Genomic DNA, 22150 nt, shown 5'->3' with positions numbered 1-22150 from the left:
CATGTAGTCGCAGGGTGACCTCGAAATTATGGTGATCCTCCTACCTCTGCCTTCAGAGTTCTGGGGTTAAAGGTGTGGGCCACCACCCCAGGCTGTGTAAATTTTTCTTTAAAAATATTTGTGTTTATTTGTGTGTGTGTGTGTGTGTGTGTGTGTGTGTGTGTGTGAGAGAGAGAGAGAGAGAGAGAAAGAGAGAGAGAGAGAGAGAATGAATAAGAATATGAATGGGCCCCCTAGGGCCTCTTGCCCCCTGAAAAACTCCAGGCGTATGTCTCACTGTGTGCATCTGGGCCTATATTGGCACTGGGGAATCAAACCTCGGTTGGCAGGCTTTGCAAAGGCCTTTAACTGCTTAGCAATTTCCCTAACTCTATACTTTCTTCTCTTAAAAATTTTTTTTTTGAGAGAACGAGAGAGAGTCAGTGCACCAGGGCCTCAGTTGTGCAATCAAACCTTTGTGCATATGGCTCACATGGTATCTGGAGAGAGATTAAACATGGATCCTTAGGCTCTGCAGGCCAGCGCCTTAACCACTAAGCCATCTCCCCAGCCCTCTATTTTTAAATTTTTGTTTTGAGGTAGAGTTTCTCTCTAGCCCAGACTGACCTAGAATTTATTCTGTAATTTCAGGCTGGCCTCGAACCCACTATGATCTTTTCTACCTCCACCTCCAGAGTGCTGGGACTTAAGGTATGCATCACCACCCCAAGCCTTTCTTTAAAAATTTATACAGGGCTGGAGAGATGGCTTTTCTTTTTAAAAATATTTTATATTATTTTTAATTTTTTTATTGACAACATCCATAATTGTAAACAATATCCCATGGTAATGCCCTTCCTCTCCCCACTTTCCATTTGAAACTCCACTCTCTATCATATTCCCTCCCCCTCTCAGTCAGTCTCTCTTTTATTTTGATGTCATGATCTTTTCTTCCTATTATGATGGTCTTGTGTAGGTAGTGTCAGGCACTGTGAGATCGTGGATATCCGGAGCATGTTGTAAGGAGTCCTACCCTTCCTTTGGCTTTTACATTCTTTCCGCCACCTCTTTTATAATGGACCCTGAGCCATGTAAGGTATGACTGAGATATTTCAGTGCTGAGCACTCCTCTGTTACTTCTCAGCACCATCATGTCTTCTGAGTCATTCCAAGGTCGCTGCCATCTAAAAAGACAAGGTTCTCTAGCCAAAAGTGAGAGTAGCATTAATATAAGGGTATGAATGTTAAGAGAAGTGCTTACTAGGCAGTTTGGTGAGCATAGTATATACTTTTAGCCAGACAGCAGCAGACGTTACACTCCTAGAGCTCATGACTATCCCTGTTGTAGGTTTTCAGTATCAGGGATGTATTCCCTCCCATGGAGTGGGCCTCCAGTCTAATTAGAGGGCGGTTGGTTTCTCCCATATCAGATGTGCCATTATTGCACCTGTTGGCTCATTTGGCCTGACTGGCCAAATATAAGGCAGTCCACTGTTGGGTATCTTCACTGATGATTTCTCTCTCTCCCATTGAACTGCATGCAGTGTGGCTTTTTCCAGCTTTCTCTCAGCTGGTCTACATGGAGGAGGTTTTCTGCTCAGCTCCAGCAGGGTTTCTCAGAGACCTTGCAGCCCAAGTATGTGGAGTCTTCAGCAGTAGGGTCTTATTTATCATCTATTCATGGTGGGAAACCAAGGGCCTCAGCAATGGCCTGTAATGTTTGGGTGGCATCAGGGACCTCCCTGGCCAACAACTCACTGGTATTGAAAACTTTCTAGTAACAATCTATGGCTCCTGTGTGTTCCATTGTCCAAACAAGTAGGTTTCCATATGACTAATTTATATCCTCTTAGATTTTGATTAGCCCTCCCTCCACCTTTCCTTACTCAGTCTCTTTCCCTGACCTCACTTAGGCCTTTTCACCCCCATTAATCTGTTCTTATACTTACTTATATACAATACCATCCTATTAGGTCCCCCCCCCCTTCTATTCCCTTTATAGAGAGATGGCTTTTCGTTTAAGGTGCTTCCCTATGAAGCCTGAGTTTGATTCCCCAGTACCCATGAAAAGCCAGATACATAAGATGGCACATGCATTTGGAGTCTGTTTGCAGAGGCTGGAGCCTGGCATGTCCATTCTGTCTCCTCTCTAGCTTTGTTTGCAAATAAATAAAGTTGTTAAATTTAAACATAATTTTTTGTAATTATATGATAACTTTCATACAAGTATTACACAGTGACCAAATGAGGGTGATTAGAATATCACATCAAAAATTTATCATTTCTTGGGCTGGAGAGGTGGCTTTAGTGGTTAAGGCACTTGCCTGCAAAACCAGAGGACCCCAGTTAATTCCCAGGACCCATAAGCACAAGGTGGCGCATGCATATGGAGTTGGTTTGCAGGGATCAGAGGCCCTGGCGTGCCGGTTCTCTCCCCCTACTTTCTTTCTCAAATAAATAAGTATAAAAAATTATTTCGTTGTGATGAACCCAATCTATGAAATCCTCTCTGTAGATGTTTTTAATTTTTGTTGACTTGTTTGCGATGTTTATATTTATGGGTGTGTGCAGGTGTGCATGCATGTGTGTGCATGTGCAGGAGAAGGCCCCAGGACACCTGTCGGGTATCATTCCTTTTTTCAAGGTGGGGTCTCACTCTGGCCCAGGCTGACCTGGAATTCATTATGTAGTCTCAGGCTGGCCTTGAACCCATGGTGGTCCTCCTACCTCTGCCTCCTGAGTGCTGGGATTAAAGGAGTGTTCCACCACGCCCAGCTCTGACGTCATTCTTTTTTAGAAACAGTGTTTATCTGTGCGCACGAGTTTGTGTGTGGTGACGTGCATTGAAAATCGGAAGACAACTTCCGAGTGTCTGTGCTTCACTTCTTTGAGGCTGACCTACTAGACTTCGAACAAGCGTCAGACTTTGCCACCTCTCAGCAGGCAGGCTTGAGACCACAGGGCACATCCAGCTCTATATGGTGCTAGGAACTTGAACAAGCAAGCCATCTCCCCAGCCCCTCAGCTGGGCTTTTTTTGAAGTAGAGTCTCACTCTAGCCCAGACTGACCTGGAAAAGGAATTCACTTTGTAGTCTCAGGGTGGCCTCGAACTCATGGCAGTCCTTCTAACCCCTGCCTCCGAGTGCTGTGATTAAAGGCGTGTACCACCATTCTTGGCTCTTGGCTCTTACAGTTTTGCCAGCCACCTGTTCCACAATGGACCTTGAGTTTTGGAAGGTGTGATAGAGACGTCTCAATGCTAAACACTCCACTGTCACTTCTTAGCTCTATGGTGGCTCTCCCCCCCCCCCCCCCCCCGAGGTAGGGTCTCGCTCTAGCTCAGGCGGATCTGAAATTCACTATGTAGTCCCATGGTGGCCTTGAACTCGCAGCGCTTCTCCTACCTCTGCCTACTGAGTGTTGGGATTAAAGGTGTGTGCCACCATGCCTGGCTGTGGTAGCTTTTGAGTCACCTCAGTGGTCACTACCATATGAAGCTTCTCTAACCAAAAGTGAGAGTAGCATTAATGTATGGACAGCTAGTCAACAGGGAGAAGGTTTTCAGCTTGATCCTCAAAAATCGAAGTTAGAGCTGGGTGTGGTGGCGCACGCCTTAAATCTCAGTGCTCAGGAGGCAGAGGTAGGAGGATCACCAAGCCTTTGAGGCCACCCTGCGACCACATAGTGAATTCCAGATCAGCTTGGGCTAAAGTGAGACTTTACCTTGAGAAACCAAAAATTAAATAAATAAACAAATAGATATTGAAGTTCTACTGGGTGTGGGGAAGCAGTGGTAGGAAATGGGAGAATCACTGTGAGTTCAAGGCCAGCCTGAGACTCCATAGTGAGTTCCAAGTTAGCCTGGGCTAGAGTAAGACCCTACCTCAAAAACAAACAGCAACAACCAAAAAATACTGAAGTTATTTTTGTGTGGCATACCTAATTAATTACTTTGGAGTAGACATTGTGGCATATATAGTCTTTTTTTTTTTTTTGAGATAGGGTCTCACTCTAGCCCAGACTGACCTGGAATTCACTATGGAGTCTCAGGGTGGCCTCGAACTCTGGTAATCCTCCTACCTCTGCCTCCCGAGTGCTTGGACCACCACGCCCGGCTCATATATAGTCCTTTTAAGCTTCACATGAATAACAACTTTTGTGTGTGCACATGCATGCATGGGTATGATGTGTGTGTATGGGTACATGCACCACAGTATGTGCAGACTAGCGGGCAGCCTTGAGATACTTGTCCTTTTATTGGAGGGAGGGAGGGAGGGGGGAGGGGGGAGGGGGAGGGGGAGGGGGGCTCTTGCTTTGCTCTGCCGCGTGTGTCAGTCTGGCTGGGGCTGGAACTACATATGTGTACAGGGCGTTTTGTATTTGGCTTTACTGAGTGCTGGGGAGAATTGAATTCGGGCCAGCAGGCTTACAAACGGGCACGGCCCCATGAATCAACAACCTTTTCAAAGTAGCACCGTTGGTTATACTTGAAAAAAAAATGGCATTTAGAGTGAACCATAACTTCCAGTCTTTGCTATTACAATGTCATTTGTAGATATTTCATGTTCAGTGTTTACTTTTGTATTTGAGGACCAGATATATTTGAAAATGGTAAGTTAAGCCAGTGTAGATATATTGGTATTTTTTTGTTGTTGTTGCTTTTTTTGTTGTTGTTCAAGGCAGGATCTCAGTCTAGCCCAGGCTGACCTGGAACTCACTTTGTAGTCTAGGCTGGCCTTGAACTCACAATACTCATACCTCTACCTCTTAAGTTTGGGATTAAAGGTGTGTGCCACCATGCCTGGGTGGAAAGTATTTTAAATCACCCCAGTTCTGAGTGTTTACGTTGCCTGAAATGTCTTACAGGCTTCCTCATTGCTGCGCTGTGAGCTGCTATGCTGGTGTTGGTCCTGAGGTCTTTTTGCCATTCTAGCTAATAATACCAATGTAATTGAAAAAGAACTGTAATGTGAAAAAGAACTGTAATTACTGTGGCAGCCACAAAGTCTTTGTGCCATGTTTTTTCTTTTTACAGGTAAGTCTGAGATGTGGAGAAGTTAACACAGATGTGGGAAGGCTATCCTTAGAAGCGGCTGCTTGCGCGGTTGGCTGTGCCTGTCAGTGTCCCCAGTAAGTCTTAGTACCTAGGCTGTTTGTGCAAACAGTATGGTGTAAGTTTATGGTGAGCACCTGCCTTCCTTCTAGGAGTCCCCCAGGCCTGAGGTGTTATGTCCCCTGGGGAATGCTTGCAAGGAAACACGACCTGCATATTGCTGCGTTTTTGTTGCGGGGGGTAGTAAGCTGCCGTGTGAGCTCTCGGGAGGGAAGGCAGATATGTGGAAGGACTCCTGCGTGTCCCGCTGTCGGCCTTGCTGCAGCCAGGAATGTGACAGCTTGCTCAATTCTAAGCCCAGAGGTGACGCTGCCTGCCTGGGGCTCAAGGTTTCTTTCTCTCTCTGAGACTGTCTCACTAGGTAGTCCTGGCGGCCTGGAACTTGCTGTGTGGACCAGGCTGGCCTAAAATTCACGGCGATCCTCTTGCCTCAGTTCTGAGGGCTGGCATGAGCCACCGTGTCTGACCTGGTCGGGTAGTACGTACGACTTTAGAATGCTACCTGGCACAGAGAAGCACTTTTTGAATGCTCGTCATTATTTCTGCATTGTTTAGAGGAAGAGAGCGAACACTGTACTCAGCTTTGTTAAGGCTCCTGTAGGGTGAGGTCACTTTAGTGGCTTCCTACCCAGTCACGTGGAGCATTAAAAGTTCGCTTCTTACTAATGTCACTTTCTTGCTTCTTTTTTTTTTTTTCCTAGGTAGGGTCTCACTCTAGCTCAGGCTGACCTGGAATTCACTATGTAGTCTCAGGATGGCCTCAAACTCACAGCAATCCTCCTACCTCTGCCTCCCGAGTGCTGGGATTAAAGGTGCCCGCCACCGCGCCTGGCTGTCTTGCCTCCTTTTAACTCATGAGAGCGGAGAAGCTGGTGGAGGCTAGAGTTCTCTGTATCAGGGTTTCTAGAATGGCAATGAAGGGATGAGTGAGCCCCTACCTCAAAAATCCCTTCCTCCCCCAAAAACAGATTGACTCTCTGGCTTGGATTTGTTGAGTGTGGATAACTAGATGGGACCTGCCTTATTTCCTGATCACCTCTAGCTCCAGCCTCCTTAAAGGAATTGTTGGACTACCTCAAACCAGTTGAAATCAAGTCTTCTTTTTTTTTTTAAATTTTATTTATTTGAAACAGAGAGACAGACAGAGAGTGATAGAGAATGGGTGTGCCAGGGCCTCCAGCCACTGCAAATGAACTTCAGATGCGTGTGTCACTTTGTGTATCTGATTTTATGTGGCTACTGGGCAATTGAACTCCGGTTATTGGGTTTGCAGGCAAGTGCCTTTACTGCTGAGCTTTGGTTTTTCGAGGTAGAGTCTTACTCTAGCACTGGCTGACCTGGAATTCACTCTGTATTCTCAGGCTGGCCTCGAACTCATGGCGATCCACCTACTCTGCCTCCTAAGTGCTGGGATTAAAGGTGTGCGCCATCATACCCAGCTTTTCCCCCTTCTATTTTTTTATTTAAAAAATTATTTATTTATTTATTTGAGAGTGACAGACACAGAGAAAGACAGATAGAGGGAGAGAGAGAGAATGGGTGCGCCAGGGCTTCCAGCCTCTGCAAACGAACTCCAGACGTGTGTGCCCCCTTGTGCATCTGGCTAACGTGGGACCTGGGGAACCGAGCCTTGAACCTGGGTCCTTAGTCTTCACAGGCAAGCGCTTAACCGCTAAGCCATCTCTCCAGCCCCCCCTTCTATTTTTGATGAGCAAGAGGAGGTGGTTTGTGACTAAGACCTGAGACTTACGTGTGTAAGTGTGTATAGTATGTATGTACAGTTTAAGTATGTATGTACACAGTTGTGCATGCCCAGTGCACACACGTTTGGAGGCCAGAAGAGAATGTCAGATGTCCTCTTCTATTGCTCTTCATTTTTTCCACGAGACGGTCTCTTACTGAAATGGAGCTGCTGTTTTTAGGTCAGTCTGGCTGACCAGCAAGCCACAGTGATTCTACTGTCTTTATCCTGCTTAGGGTAGTGTTATAGGTATGTGTGGCCATGCCCAGTTTTTTAAGTGAGTGCTGGGGATCAAATTCAGATCATGCTTGTATGGCAAGCACCCTTACCTCCCCAGACCTCAGACCTGAGCCTTTTTTTGTTGTTGGGTTTTTCAAGGTAGGGTTTCACTCTACCCCAGGCTGACCTGGAATCTCAGGGTGGCCTCAAACTCATGGTGATTTTCCTACCTCTGCCTCCTGAGTGCTGGGATTAAAGGTGTGTGCCACAACGCCTGGCTGTATTTTATTTTATTTTATTTTATTTTATTTTATTTTATTTTATTTTATTTTATTTTATTTTATTTTATTTTATTTTAATGTTTATTAGAGAGAGAGAGAAACAAAGAGACAGAATGGCGCACTAGGGCTTCTTGCCGCTGCAAATGAACTCTAAAGTGGCATGCACCACCTTGTGCATCTGGCTTTACTTGAGTACTGGACCATTGAACCTTGGGCTGGCAGGCTTTGCTACCAAGTACCTTTAACTACTTAGCTATCTGTCTCTGTGGCCCTTAAACAGATGAAGTCACAAATCACCTATGTTTATTTACTGTGATGTATGTATGTAAATACTGTATGTATATATGTGTGTGTGTGTGTATATTCACATACATACATGATAATATGAGTATAAGATTAAGATATTTCATTTATAAACAAATAAACAAATATTTGTGTGAATATGCCAGGGCCTTTTCCTGGCTTCATGCGGGTGACTGGGAAATTGAACATGGGCTGGCAGGCTTTGCAAGCAAGTGTCTTTAACTACTGAGGCATTGCCCAGCCCCAAGAACCCATATCTTAAACTTGTCAGGGTCATGAGCAGATGAGGATCTGTAGTGCTAGTGATAGAGACTGGGAGGAGAAGCTTTGCAGGTAGTGAGGAAAGGGCCTTGAGTGTCATCTCTGGGGCTCCAGCCTTGGCCATGGCTCAGCTGCTCCTTGGTCATCTCCGTGGCTTTGCCCTTGGCTACGATTCAGCAGCTCTTTGGCAGTGGCCCTGTCTTTTGTCCTTGAGCTTGAAATGTAACTGTAAAGTGATTGTTAGGAACAGTAAAGTCAAGAACACCAGGAAAATGAGAGGCCTGCAGCTGGGTAAGAGATAGATAGCCCAGTGGAGCAGATAAGAGGAAGGACAGGCCCTGAGAAGAACAAAGCTGGTCTCAGCGCTCTGGCTGGCCCCAAAGGGGCCCCAGTGTCTCCTCCCCCCACCCCATCCCTTGAGTCCAATGTCTCCCTCCTCCCCCTGCCCTTCCCTTGAGTCCTCCTCCGGATTCTCTGAGAGTCTGCTCTTCTCCCTGTGCTACCACCCAGAGTCCTCGATGCACATTTAGAGATTTTTATTATTGTTTATTTTATGAAAGAGAGAGAGGGGGCAGATAGAGAGAATGGGTGCACCAGGGCCTCTAGCAGCTGCAAACGAACTCCAGACACATGCGCCATTCTGTGCATCTGGCTTATGTGGGTACTGGGGAATTGAACCTGGATCCTTAGGCATCACAGACAAGTGCCTTAGCCACTAAGCCATCTCTCCAGCTCCCTCAATATACATTTAAATATAAGTTCATCCCACCTTGATGTCTAATTTCTGTAAGGGCCAAAAACACATGCGTCCTCACTTTTCTCTAGGCTTGCTTTCTCTCTGTAATAATTTCTCCTTTTTAATTTAGATTTTTTTTTTTTTTTTTGGTTTTTTAAGGTAGGGTCTCACAGCTCAGACTGACCTGGAATTCACTATGTAGTCTCAGGGTGGCCTTGAACACACAGCAATCCTCTTACCTCTGCCTCCCAAGTGCTGGGCTTAAAGGTGTGTGCCACCACGCCCAGCATTTTTTTAATTTTTGAGGTAGGGCCTCACTTTAGTTGAGACTGACCTGGAACTCACTGTCTAGTTAGTCCCAGGCTGCCCTTAATTTACAGCAATTCTTCTACCTCTGCCTCCCCAGTGCTGGGATTAAATACGTGCACCACCAACACCTGGTTTCTGGCTCATTTTATTTTTTAATAAAAAAAGCATTCTTCATTCCATGTCCATGAGACTTTGGTTTCCGTGAGACAGAGAACCTTGAGCTGGGCTGGAGAGATGGCCCAGCGGTGAGGATGCTTGCCTGCAAGCCCGAGTTTGATTTCCCAGTACTCATGTAAGCCAGATGCACAGAGTGGTGCACGTGTCTAGAATTTGTTTGCTCCATCTCCCTTTCTCACATTCAAATAAATTAAAAATACATAAAATATTTAAGAAAAGAACCCAGAGCTGTGACTCAGCAGAACTTGGTGGCTGTTGACAGTCTGTCCCTGTTTCCCCTTGCCCTTGAGTCCTCAGTGGAGCCCACCTAAGCTGAGGTAAGGCTCTGCTGCTGTCAGAGAGCCCTGTTACTCTGGGCTTACTGTGGGACTCTTGAAGCACAAATTACTTTTTTTTCCCCCTGCATGTTTACTCAAGTGTTTTGTTTTTAAATATATTTTATTTATTTATTTGAGAGAGAGACTCTTGAAGCACAAATTACTTTTTTTCCCTGCATGTCTACTCAAGTGTTTTGATTGTTTTTAAATACATTTTATTTATTTATTTGAGAGAGAGAGAGAAAGGGGGAGGTGGAGAGAGGGGGGGAGGGAGGGAGAAAATGGGTACGCCAGGGCTTCTAGCCACTCCAAACGAACTCCAGATGCGTGCACTCCCTTGAGCATCTGGCTTGCTTACGAGGGTCCTGGCTTTGCAGGCAAAGGTGTTAACCACTAAGTCATCTCTCCAGTCCCCAAGTGTTTTGTTTGTTTGCAGCTCTGCACCTGTTGGCTTCCTTTAGGCTCCAAGGACACCGAGGTTCTGGTCTAACATTCCTCCAAACTGAAAGCCAGAGTTTCTCTCTCTCTCTCTCTCTTTTTGAGGTAGGGTTTCTAGCCCAGGCTGACCTGGAATTCACTATGTAGTAGTCTCAGGCTGACCTTGAACTCAGTGATGCCCTCCTCCTGTGTGCTGGGATTAAAGGCATGTGCCACCATGCCGGCCTACTTTCTTTTGAAAATTGGCGATTGAGTCAGGTGTGGTGGTGCGCCTTTAATCCCAGCACTCAAGCAGAGGTAGGGGAATCGCTATGAATTTGAGGCCACCCTGAGACTATACATAATGAATTCCAGGTCAGCCTGGGCTAGAGTGAGACCCTACCTCAACCAAACAGAAAGAAAAATTGGCAATTGGTAACTTTTCCTGGAGAGTTGTGAACAAACTCCAGATAGGGCACCACCCACAGATCAAAGCAAGATTCTGCCCCAGTGTAGCTTAGCGCCCCAGTGCATTCAGTGGGGTTACCCACGGAGCAGCACACAGAAAGCCTACCTCAGTTCTGACAGCGGTGCCTCTGGCCTCCCTCATGCCTTGCAGGCAACTTGCTGGCTTGGTTGGGAGAGTCTCCATATATATATATATATATATACATACATACATACATACATATATATGACCTTGGGGAAAGGGCCTTGTAGCTCTTTTGAGTTTCTGGAGTTTTCTGAGAGCCTGAGTTGTTTACTTCCTGAGTCTCTTGAGCCTCCCTCCTGTGGAGGAGGGAGTGTTTCAATTTGAGGAAATTGCGGTACAATAGGAAGTTGCTCAGTTTTGTTTGACTGTGTGCATGTTTGCACGTGTGTGTATGTGTAGGCCGGCATCAGTGTTTGACGTCTTCCTCAGTCACTCTCCCTGTTTTTGAACCCAGGTAGTCTACTAAGCCCCAGGGATCTCTGTCTGTCCCCCCAGCTAGGGTCACCGGTCCACGCTGCTCTGGCTATGGGTGCTGGGGATTCAGCTTGCCCAGCGTGTACCTGCTCAGCCATCTCCCCAGCTCCACTAGCAAGTTCTAAGTTCTATCAGTCAGTACTCCAGTTAGGCTCTCTCATAGCTTTTCTGTAAAATTATCTCTTCCATTATTTAAAGTGCTTTATTTACCTGTAAATTCCTAGTTATCCAATTTTAAATATGTGGCTGAATCACTAATCCCTGAAGTGTGCCTTTTTTTCCCCCCTCTAGCTCAGGCTGATCTGGAATTCGTCATATAGTCTCAGGGTGGCCTCAAACACAGCCTTCCTCCTACTTTGGCCTCCAGAGTGCTGGGATTAAAGGTATGTGCCACCACACCCAGAAGTTGTTCCTTTTTTTTTTTGAAGATGTGTTGTAAATTTCTTTTTCATTTTCATTTTTTTTTCACCTCTGCAAACCTCTGATTATTTATTTATTTTTATTGACAATTGGCCAGAATTACAGACAATAGCTATGATAATCCCCTCCCCTCTCAATTTCCCCTTTGTAATTTCACTATCCGTCTTATCCCCTCCCCCTCTCAATCAGTCTTTTATCTTGATGTCATCATCTTTTCCTCCTATTATGAGTGTTTTGTGTAGGTAGTATCAGGCACTGTGAGGCTATGGATTTCCAGGCCATTTTGTATCTGGAAGAGTGCACTGTAAGGAGTCTACCCTTCCTCTGGCTCTTACATTCTTTCTACCACCTCTTCCACAATGGACCCTGAGCCTTGGAAGGTGAGATAATGTTTCAGTGCTGAGCACTCCTCTGTCACTTCTCAGCACCATGGTGCCTTTTGAGTCATCCCAAGTCACTGTCATCTGTAAAGAGAAGCTTCTCTAATCAAAAGTGAGAGTAGCATCAATGTATGGGTATAAACATTAAGACAAGTGCTTACTGGGGAGTTTGGTGTGCATAATATATGCATTAGGCAGACAAAAACAGAACGTTACACCCCTAGGGTTCATGACTTCCCAGTCATAGGTTTTCAGTATCAGGCACATATTCCCTGTCATGGAGTGAGCCTCCTGTCCAATTAGAGGACAGTTGGTTTCCCCCATAACGGATGTGCCATTATTGCACCACTTGGCTCATTTGGCCTGGCTGGCCAAATATAAGGCATGCAGTGTCCAGTGTTGAGTATCTTCATTGGTGATTTCTCTTTATCCCATTGAACTGCAAGCAGCATGGCTTTTTCCAGCTTTCTGTCAGCTGGTCTACATGGAGGAGATTTTCAGCTCAGCTCCAGCAGGGTTTCTCAATGACCTTGCAGCCCAAGTATTTGGAGTCTTCAGCAATAGGGTCTTACCATCTATTCCTGATAGGAAACCAAGAGCCTTGGCAATGGCCTGTAATGTTTTGGGAACATCAGGGACCTCCCTGGCCAACAGCTCACTGGAAGTTATCCAAACCCTGGCACTGAAGATTTTCTATTAACAATCTATGGCTTCTGGATGTGCCATTGTTCAGAAATGTAGGTTTCCATATGACTTATTCATGCCTGCTTAGTTTTTTTTTTTTTTTTTTTGAGGTAGGGTTTCACTTTATTTAGCTCAGGCAGACCTGGGATTCACTCTGTGGTCTCAGGGTAGCCTTGATCTCATGTGATCCTCTTACTTCTGCCCCCCAAGTGCTGGGATTAAAGACGTGTGCCACCACGCCCAGCTCCCTAGAGTTTGATTAACCCTCTCCCATCCTTCCTTTACTCAATCTCTTCCCCTGACCTCACTTTGTTATAAGTTTCTTTTTATTTTTAAACCTTTTTATTTGTGAGAGAGAGTGTGTATGTTGTCTATTTATGAGTATGGGCATGCCATGGCCTCCTGCCACTGTAAACAAAGGAACTCCATCTAGCTTATGTGGGTATTGGGGAATTGAACCCGGCCTGATAGGCTTTGCAAACAAGCGCCTTTAATTGCTGAGCCGTCTCTCTAGCCCCTGTAAATTTATTTCTTATTACTATTTAAACTTGCACCTTTGCCCCAAACGTGTAAAATGAGCTTTGATTTTGGCAGTCTTTGCCAAAATTAAATTGAATCCCCATTAATGAAAAAAAATCTATTCATTCCATTAAACTGTGCTGTGCTTTTTTTCTGTATTGCTGTTTCTTTGTGAGAACTAATGCTGATTGAAAAAATATTGCTTATTTATTTGAGAGCGACAGAGAGAAAGAGGCAGAGAGAGAGAGAGGGAGAGAGAGAGGGGGGAGAGAGAGAGAGAGAGAATGGGTGCATCAAGGCCTCCAGCCACCGCAAACGAACTCCAGATGCATACGCCACCTTGTGCATCTGGCTTATGTGGGTACAGGGGAATTGAGCCTTGAACCAGGGTCCTTAGGCTTCACAGGCAAACACTTATGTGCTAAGTCATCTCTCCAGCCCCTGACTTAAAATTTTTGTTTATAAGTTTTATTTTTATATTACATTTCTTTGCCCTAGTGGTTGCACAATAAGAAGGTGAGAACAGGAACATCTGGAGACAGCGTTTCACAGCAGAAGCTTCAGGTTCACTGAGATGAACTTCTAGACCAGGCACAGTGATGGGGGAAGGGATATTTATTGGAGTTTACAGATCCAGGGGAAGTTCCATAATGGCAGAAGGATTTGCTTTCACAGGTCCAAAAAAAAAAAAAAAAAAAAGAAAAAAACCCCACAAAAAAAGCCCACAAGCTAAAAGCCTCACCACAGAGCACACTTCAGGAACTCTTAAGTGGAACTAGGCACTTTGTGTATCGTTAGATTGGAATTTCAAACCCACCACCACGCCTCTTCCAGCCAGGTGGGTGCAGATCCAAACTACAAGCTAATAGAACGCTGAGTTTATTGGGAGCCATCTATTCAGACTACCACAGGTTGTGAGGACAATGACGGGGCCTAAGGTCTTTGAATATTCAATACACATGCAGGCGTTAAGAAAGCTTACAGGCAACCAGGCATGGTGGCGCATGCCTTTAATCCCAGTGCTTGGGCCACCCTGAGACTACATAGTGAATTCCAGGTCAGCCTGGACTAGAGTGAGACCCCACCTTGGGGGCCGGGGGTGGGGGAAGCTCACAGGCAACTTGAATAAAGGCAAGCAGAGGCATACAAGACAGGAGAGCATGGGTTAGTTGAGTGATTTTTATTCTATTTATTTTATTTTATTTTTTTCAACATAGGGTCTCACTGTAGTGACCTGGAATTCACTGGGTGGCCTCGAACTCAGGGCGATCCTCTTACCTGTCTCCCAGGTGCTGAGATTAAAGGCACATGCCACTACACCCTGCGGGCCGAGTGATTTTTTGGTATGATATTTGTACATCTCAGAATGAACGTTTCGCAGTGGACAGCAGACTTAGACCCTGCAGTTTACTGTGCTGGAGGCTGAAGGCTGGGTCTCGCCAGCACTGAGAGAGGTTGGGAGGGGCTGGCTGACCTTGTATCTTGATCACCAGGATAGGGCAGTGGTGGGCTTCAAGGAAAGGACTGAAGAGGGGAGAGAGGCAGATTGTGTTAGAGTAGTGTAGAAATGCCAGAAAGAACCTGGACCCGGGCGAGGAGCCGGCGTGATGGCGTGTCGGTAACTTCAAGATCTCGCTTCACATGCATGGTGGCTGTGTGCCCTAAGAGGTCGTCCTGGGGGTGGGGGGAGGGCGTCACAGAAATTGATGACATTGGACTTCTCCCAATTTTTCCCTTTTATTTGAAACTATTCCTGGGGCTCAGACTAGTAATTTTGGATGCATTCATTTTGTTTCGTTGCTTATTTCAGTAAATACAAATAATGTGTCATCTTAGCCATGTTCAGGCACAGCACAGAGATTGCAAATCCAGTCATAATGTGAAACTGCCTCCACTTGTTTTTCCTTCATGTGTTTTATCTTGAAAAATTGGAATTCTGTATCCATTAGATTGTGACTTCCATACTTCCCTCCCTGCCCCAACAACCAGCATCGAGCTCTGGTTTGCTCTACTGCAAATACTTCACACAAGTAGAACCATAGAGCATTTTCCCTCTCGTGACCAGCTTATTTAATTTAGCAACCAGTGATCACAGGATATACACTTTGCCCCATTCTGCTTGCCAGTCCCCTGGTGACGGGCACGTGGGTAGCTCCAGAGTCAGGTGTTGTGAGTAACGCGGCCATGACTGGGCACCAGTACCCAGCTCTGAGAGGCAGTGCTCTCGGGGTCGAAGTAGGATCAGGTGGAGGCCGGAGGAAGCCATCAAGTACCCCGCCTCTGTCCCTCGCCGCACGCTTCCTTAGGGTGGGACCTCATGAGACCTGGCGCTGCTGTTCTTTTCGAGCCCTAGCAAATGTCCTGACTCTGCTTTGTACAGGACTGCGGTTATGGGCGCGTGTGGCCACACCCAGCTGTTTACACGGGTGCCGAGGAATTGAACTTAGGCTGTCGTAGGCCTTCCTGCTTGTGTGGCTAGTGTCCTACCAAGGCATCTGCACAGTCTTGTTAATCCAATTATTTTATTTTTCAAGATAGGGTCTCACTGTAGCCCAGGCTGATCTGGAATTCACTGTGTTGTCTCAGGGTGGCCTAGAACTCACAGTGATCCTCTTAGCTCAGCCTCCCAAGTGCTGGGATTAAAGGTGTGTGTCACCATCCCTGGCAGTTCTGTTTCTTTTTGTTTAATATTTTATTTTTATTTATTTATTTGTTAATTTGAGAGAGAGAGAAAAAAAGAGAGAGAGAGAGAGAGACTGAGAATGGGTGCACCAGGGCCTGTAGCCACTTCAAATGAACTCTAGATGTGTGCTTGGGAATCATTTATATATTTATTTGACAGAGAAAGAGGGAGAGAGAGGGAAAGAGTGGGCATGCCAGGGCCTCCAGCCACTGCAAACTCCAGATGCATGCGCCACCTTGTGCATCTGGCTTACATGGATCCTGGGGAATTGAACCTGGGTCCTTTGGCTTTGCAGGCAAGCACCTTAACCACTAAGCCATCTCTCCAGCTTGCAGTTCTGTTTTTTTAAACTCTGAAGAATACCATTCTATTCCAAAGCATATATGCTATGTTCCCGCCAGTAGCGCATTAGGGGTTCAGTTATTCTGAATCCTTGCTTGCCAGTCTCCTTACGTCCTCTTCCCTTTCCTTTTCTTCCTTCCCTCCCACCCCCTTTAAAAAGTATTTTATTTTATTTTTTTGGTTTTTTGAGGTAGGGTCTTGCACTAGCCCAGGCTGACCTGGAATTCACTATGTAGTCTCAGGGTGGCCTCAAACTCACAGCGATCTTCCTACCTCTGCCTCCCCAGTTCTGGGATTAAAGGTGTGCACAACCACACCTGGCTCTCCCCCGCCCCTCTTTATGTTTTGAGGCAGGTTCTCGCTCTAGCCCAGGCTGACCTGGGATTCACTGTGTAGTTTCAGGCTAGCCTCAAACTTAAAGCCATCCTCCTATCTCTGCCTCTCAGGGACTAAAGGTATGTTCCATCATACCTGGCTTTCTCTTTCTTTTTTGAGATAGGCTTTTGAATGGCCTAGGATGTTAAATTCATAATTCTTTGGAGTCTGGGATTCCAGGTGTGTGCCACACACCCAAGTCTTTTTCTTTAAATAGTAGCCATTCTGAGTGTGAGGTAATACTGCGTGTTTTTATTTTTGATATTGTGGCTCTTTGTATTTCTGTAAAAGTACTAAAAGATTGATTGAAAATACTTGTTCTGTAGTGAGAAATACTGAGATGGATTTTTTTTAGGGAAAAGTTTATTAAAGGGGGGTACATTGTGGAAAAGCCAGAGAAAGGCTTCAGCTTTCAAGAAAACAAAGGGAGTGTAACAGTTACCTTCTTGTTTTGTGGACAAAATACCCTACCAGAAGCAGCTTAAGGAAAGAGAGAGTTTGTTTTGTTTTGCAGTTTTGAGGGAAAGTTTCATCATAAGGGGGAAAGTGTGGCAAGAGAAGCCAGTAGAACATCTCATCCTGTCAACATCTGGGAGGAAGGCGCTAGCCCTGGCAAGTGGAGCGGACTAAAATCCCAAGGCCTGTCCCCAGGGACATGCCACCTCCAGCACGCTCTTCCTCCCAAAGGCTCCACCAACGGGGAACCAAGTAGGAGGCTTAATCACAAACGCTTGAGGTTATGGAGGACATTTTATGTTGAAAACACTGCACAGGGAGCTTTTTGCTTTAATAACTTCTGGAGCCAGAGGAAGTTCTGCTTCATATGACTCAGCCTACATGATAGTAGCCACTAAATAGGACCCAAGGCCATAATACAGGTGGCCTAGGGTTTTCCTGGCAACAATGGGCTGTTCTGGAGCAGCAGGAATGGAGGTGGGGTGAGGCAGGAAGATCCATAGACAACAGTAAGGTGGTCTGAGTAGCATGGAGCTCTTGCAGTGACCACATGTGTACTAGCGCGCCAGCCCTTTTATGGATATATCAGAAATGGAGGTTGTCCTAAGAGGGAGGTAGAGGAGGAGGCCTATGGGAGGGGGGCTTTTTGTTTGCATCATTGGCTTCTCAGATGAATTGGCGTGTGTGTTAGTACATTACGGAATGGTCTCCTTGTCTCTTGGTTGGTAGTCACTTGTTACTTCTTGGATCAGAGGCTGATGTCTGTCAGGAGGATATTGTCTTTGTAATATATAGCTTTTGGGACAGTGGTCTGGATTAGCAGATAGGGAAGAGAGGGCCTATCAGTATAAAAAATGTTTATTGAGGAATGACAGCAGGTTTAACTTGGGAGGTCCAAGATGAGTCTTGAAACCATGTTGGGGAGCTAGGGTTAGTCTACCTGCTCTCTTTCTCTTTTGTGTGTGTGTGTGTGTGTGTCTGTCCCACAGCACCTATGTGGAGTTCATAGCCTGTCTTTGAGTGTTGATCCTTTCCTTGTTTAAGACAGGGTGTCTCTCAGTGGGTGATGGTTCTCATCTTCCCCTCATTTGAGGCAGGGTGTCTCTCAGTGGGTGGTGGTCCTCATCTTCCTCCTTGTTTTAGGTTCTTACCTTCCTCCTTGTCTCTCATTGATGGTCACCTCTGCAGGGCCATATTAGCTGGCCCACAAGCTTTGGGAAAGTTCTCCTGTCCCTGGTCCTTTCTTCCTGTAAGTGCTCTGGGATCACATCTGCTTGTGCTATAGCCTCCTTCTTTTATGGGGTATCTGAGGGTTCAAACTCAGGCACTGCCAACAATTTACCCGCTGAGCCATCCTCTTAGCCATTGGTGTCTTTCTTGATCAATCTGTGACTGAGTATTGGAACCTGGGAATTCTCTATCTGTGCATTTGTATCTGTTGATAGAGAACGGATCTTTTCGGATTCTCCACTTTCTTGAGTGTACCATGTGCATGAGCTCCTCTGGGTCTAAAGGTTTGCCAGCATATAGCCAGCCCGTGGACGTGTGGGCCGGGATGCCCCCACACGTGCATATGAGGACCCTGGGAATGTGGAATGGAGCCCAAGGGGGAAGTGAAAATGGGTAGACTGAAGGCCCAGGAGGCCCCTTATGGCCATTCGTGGCCCCATGGAACTTGGGAGTCTGAAAATTCAAAAACAGAAGTTGGCCATTATGATTGTTATGAAGTAATTTGTCAAGATGGGAACAACGAATGATTTAACAGCATGTTAGCTTGACTTTACTTGAAAATATCTAGACTTTGGTGCATACACTTGTATTTGTACTCTTGCCCCAAACCCTTTGAAAAATAGTGTTCAGTTTGCAAGAGGGAATTGAACATTGAGAAATGGTGAGAGAAAAAATTAGGCTTTAGTTTTTCAAGTCGGGAATGATGACTGCATTACTTCAGAGCCGTGGAGTCACACGGGGATAGAAATGTATCTACTGGACTTGGCTAATGGAATTTAGTAAAGGCTATTACAGTTGTGTAGGAAAAGGAGAGTGCCTGGGGAGTGAGGGAGTAAGGCCAGTACAAAGATTTCTTCCCTACAGCTTTGTCTGAGACCAAGGCACTGGAGCAGCAGCAGCCGGGTCAGGGAGGCCCTTCCCATTTCTGTGATGAGAGGGTCTCAGATGTCTACATACGCAGAGATAGGAGCTGCTAATGTTAAGTAAGACAACGTCAAGGCAGAGGAGGAGTAACTGACTGGGGAAGGCCCTGAGCTAGGATGTGAGCCACCAGGTTAGCCTTTGAAGGTGGTTGTATTTGAAGGTTAGATGTTCCCATGTGTACTGATGCTAAATTTGGGAAAGAACACTCATAAGCAATCATGTATCTTTCACACTGTTTTATAGTAGTTTGGGGGTCAGTTTCCTCTTTTAAACTTTATTTCATACTTTTAGGGGAGGAATCATGCTTGCAACCTCTCATTTAAAACCTGTTGGTTGAAGGCCGGGCATGGTGGTAAATCCCAGCACTTGGGAGGCAGAGGTAGGAGGATCACTGAGTTCAAGGCCACCCTGACACTACACAGTGAATTCCAGGTCAGCCTGGGCTAGAGTGACGCTCTACTTCGAAAAACCAAAAACCAAACCAAACTGAAACAAAACTTGTTGGTTGATTGAAATAGTATGCATCATATGCTGTGTGTGCATTGAGTTTGCCCTTACTTTAAAACTGGTGTTTAATTTCAAGTCTGATAAGTCACTTACCTGCAAAGCCTAATGACCTGAGTTTGATTCCCCAGTACCCGTGTAAAACCAGATGCACAAAGTGGTACATGCATGTGGAGTTCATTTGTAGTGGTTTGTTGTAGTGTTTACTGTCTGAGTTGATACATCTATTTAGGGAAAATGTATTTTTCAATAGAATTATATTATTAATACTCTCTTTTTTTCCCTTTCCCACTAGTAGCTCCAAAGAGCTGCTGGTTCAGATTTTAGCTCTTGCCCAGTTGTGGAAATAGTGAAGGATGCTTAGACTACTAAACACTCAAATTGTAAGTAAAGTCATTTCCCTTCTGGGTATTTTTAGATAGGATGGCACTGAGCTTTACTGGGATAGTACTTTGAATTTTTCTTGAAATAGAAACACTGTTTCATTTTATGTTTATCAGGTGCGCTGTAGGAAAATATTTCTGATTGTTTTCCCAGGCATTTCATTTTATTGTAAATGCTTACAGAAATTCCATATTTCCTTATGTATATGATGGTAGTAGTTAAACTTAGCATGAGTACAGTACTTATGGAATGATTAAGACATATTTTTCTTTAAGTATGCTTAATTTTTTTGCATTCCCTAGTGTTAATATTAAAAAATCCTCTTAGAAATCTTTCTACTTTATGAACAATTTAAGATAGACAAAAATCAAACAAAGGATAACTTTATTTTTTGGGGTGGGTGGGGAGTTCAAGGTTTCTTGCTGTAGTCCAGGCTGACCTGGAATTCACTGCATTCTCAGGGTAGTCCCAAACTCATGGTGACCTTCCTACCTCTGCCTCCCAAGTGCTAGGATTAAAAACGTGTGCCAGCACAACTGTCTTCAAAGAATAACTTTTAAGAATAAATCCAGCTAATATACATGATGACATTTATCTCTGTAAGAGAAAAAAAAAGATTAAGCAGGTCCTTGAAACAACTTGCTGTATTGTACTTTAAAACTCCTTAACCTTGAAAAAAGGATGGTAAAATAGTGTCAAGGACATTAAAAATGGTTTCAGATCGTGTCACTGCTTGCTTTATTTTATTTTGTTTTTTGAGCCTCAGCCTCCCAATTTTGGGATTGTAGGTGTGAGCCTCAGTGCCTGACTTCTTTTGTTTTAAACTAATGTATTTGAAAGTATAAGGAACTCAAATTGATCTCTTTAAAATTCTTATAGAATATTGAGTGTGAATCCAAAATGAGACTGCCACTCAAAGCAGAAGATAGTTCTGTGAATGATACTTGCTTCACAAAATCCAAGCAAGTCAAAGTGAAAGAATGAAGTATTTACAAACCATTGAATACTTTTATTTGTTAAACAGGTAGTTTTTGAAATTGTCTCCAGTCCCGCACATTTTCTATGCCCAGTGCATCAAAGATTTTTGATTACATATATATTTTGTTTTTTCGAGGTAGAGTCTCACTGTAGCCCATAATTCACTATTTAGTCTCAGGCTGGCCTTGAACTCAGAGATCTCTTACTTCTGCCACCTGGATGCTGGGATTAAAGATATGTGCCATCATGCCCTGCTTGCCACCATGCTCGCTGATTTTTGACAAAAAGAATTTTTTTTTTTTTTTGAGTTAGGGTCTTGCTCAGGCTGATCTGGAATTCACTATGTTGTATCAGGGTGGCCTCAAACTCATGGCAATACTCCTACCTCTGCCTCCCAAGTGCTGGGATTAAAAGCATGCGCCACCACGCCCGCCCCTGAAAACTATTTTTTTGTATATTTTATTTACTTAACAGAGGGAAATAGGCAGAGAGAGAGAGAGGGAGAGAGAATGGGCGTGCCAGGGCCTCCAGCCACTGTAGACGAACTCCAGATGCTTACGCCCCCTTGTGCATCTCGCTTACATGGGTCTTGGAGGATTGAACTGGGATCCTTTGGCTTGGTAGCAAACACCTTAACCGCTAAACCATCTCTCCAGCCCCTGAAGTTTTTATTAAAGTATTTCAGGAATGAAAGTACATCTTCATAAAGGGAAGAAAGTGTAAAAGCCTCTTATGTCACCTGTATACAATAGCTTTGTTGGAACTTCTTCAGTGAGTTAATGAATTTGAACATTGAACTATTTAAGTAAAATGCTGTTGATGGTTGCCTTTGGACACAGACATGGAGAAGCCCACCCTCCTTTCTCTTAGTTAAAATAGTGTTAAACTTAATATTCCTTTGTTTCCTTCCTGTGTAATTTTTGATAATTTTTTCAAATTCTTCCTCCTTTCAGACCCTCCGGTTAATCATCTTTAGAAGACTGGATTTCTGGAGATCTAGTGTGCTCCACCTGTGTTGACTTGTAAAGCATGATCATGCAAACTTACAATCCCGGTGATCACCTATGAGCCGTTAGTTGCCTTGACTTGTAGCATTTAAAGCTTCCTCAGGGACTCGACAATGACATCAGCAGTGCTGGACAGTGGAGGCTCTGTTTTGGAGTTTTCCAGCAGTGGAGTAGAAAATCAAGAGGTTAGGCATCTGATGTATTACTTTTCTGTTTTGTTCACAGTAATCAACAAATGAGGCAATTTTGAAATGAATGAGAAACAGGCATTTGAGAGTAGAAATGCACAATGCATAAGTTGTACATGTTCATGTCAAATGCCCTTATATAGCTTAGGTAGTAGATGGTCTGCTAGGCTCACTTGAATTACGCATGTGTTAAAATGAACTTGGAGGGAGGAAAGAAACAGAGGAATACTGTTGCTTTAGTTGAGAGAGAGATTT

At 44.8% G+C, this 22150-nt stretch overlaps 1 protein-coding gene across 8 annotated transcripts in view; it reads left to right on the top strand.

Moving 5' to 3' along the window:
* Positions 1 to 22150, top strand: part of Elf2 (E74 like ETS transcription factor 2) — a 110941-nt gene that overhangs the window by 9561 nt on the left and 79230 nt on the right. For 5 of the 8 annotated variants that reach the window (XM_045131002.1, XM_045130997.1, XM_045131003.1 and 2 more), the window contains exons 2-5: positions 5016 to 5110; positions 11113 to 11204; positions 19634 to 19721; positions 21654 to 21892. In XM_045131002.1, coding sequence (XP_044986937.1) covers positions 21821 to 21892 — 72 coding nt within the window. In that variant the 5' untranslated portion in view covers positions 5016 to 5110; positions 11113 to 11204; positions 19634 to 19721; positions 21654 to 21820. Of the gene's footprint in view, positions 1 to 5015; positions 5111 to 11112; positions 11205 to 15456; positions 15470 to 19633; positions 19722 to 21653; positions 21893 to 22150 lie in introns of those variants that run through there. The other 3 variants (XM_045130998.1, XM_045131000.1, XM_045131001.1) reach the window with 2 other exon arrangements.

This window comes from Jaculus jaculus, chromosome 12 (assembly GCF_020740685.1).
Source record: "Jaculus jaculus isolate mJacJac1 chromosome 12, mJacJac1.mat.Y.cur, whole genome shotgun sequence".
In the NCBI taxonomy this organism is placed as follows: domain Eukaryota; kingdom Metazoa; phylum Chordata; class Mammalia; order Rodentia; family Dipodidae; genus Jaculus; species Jaculus jaculus.
The sequence above is the reverse complement of the archived record's forward strand: the minus strand, read 5'-3'. Positions and strand labels throughout refer to the sequence as shown.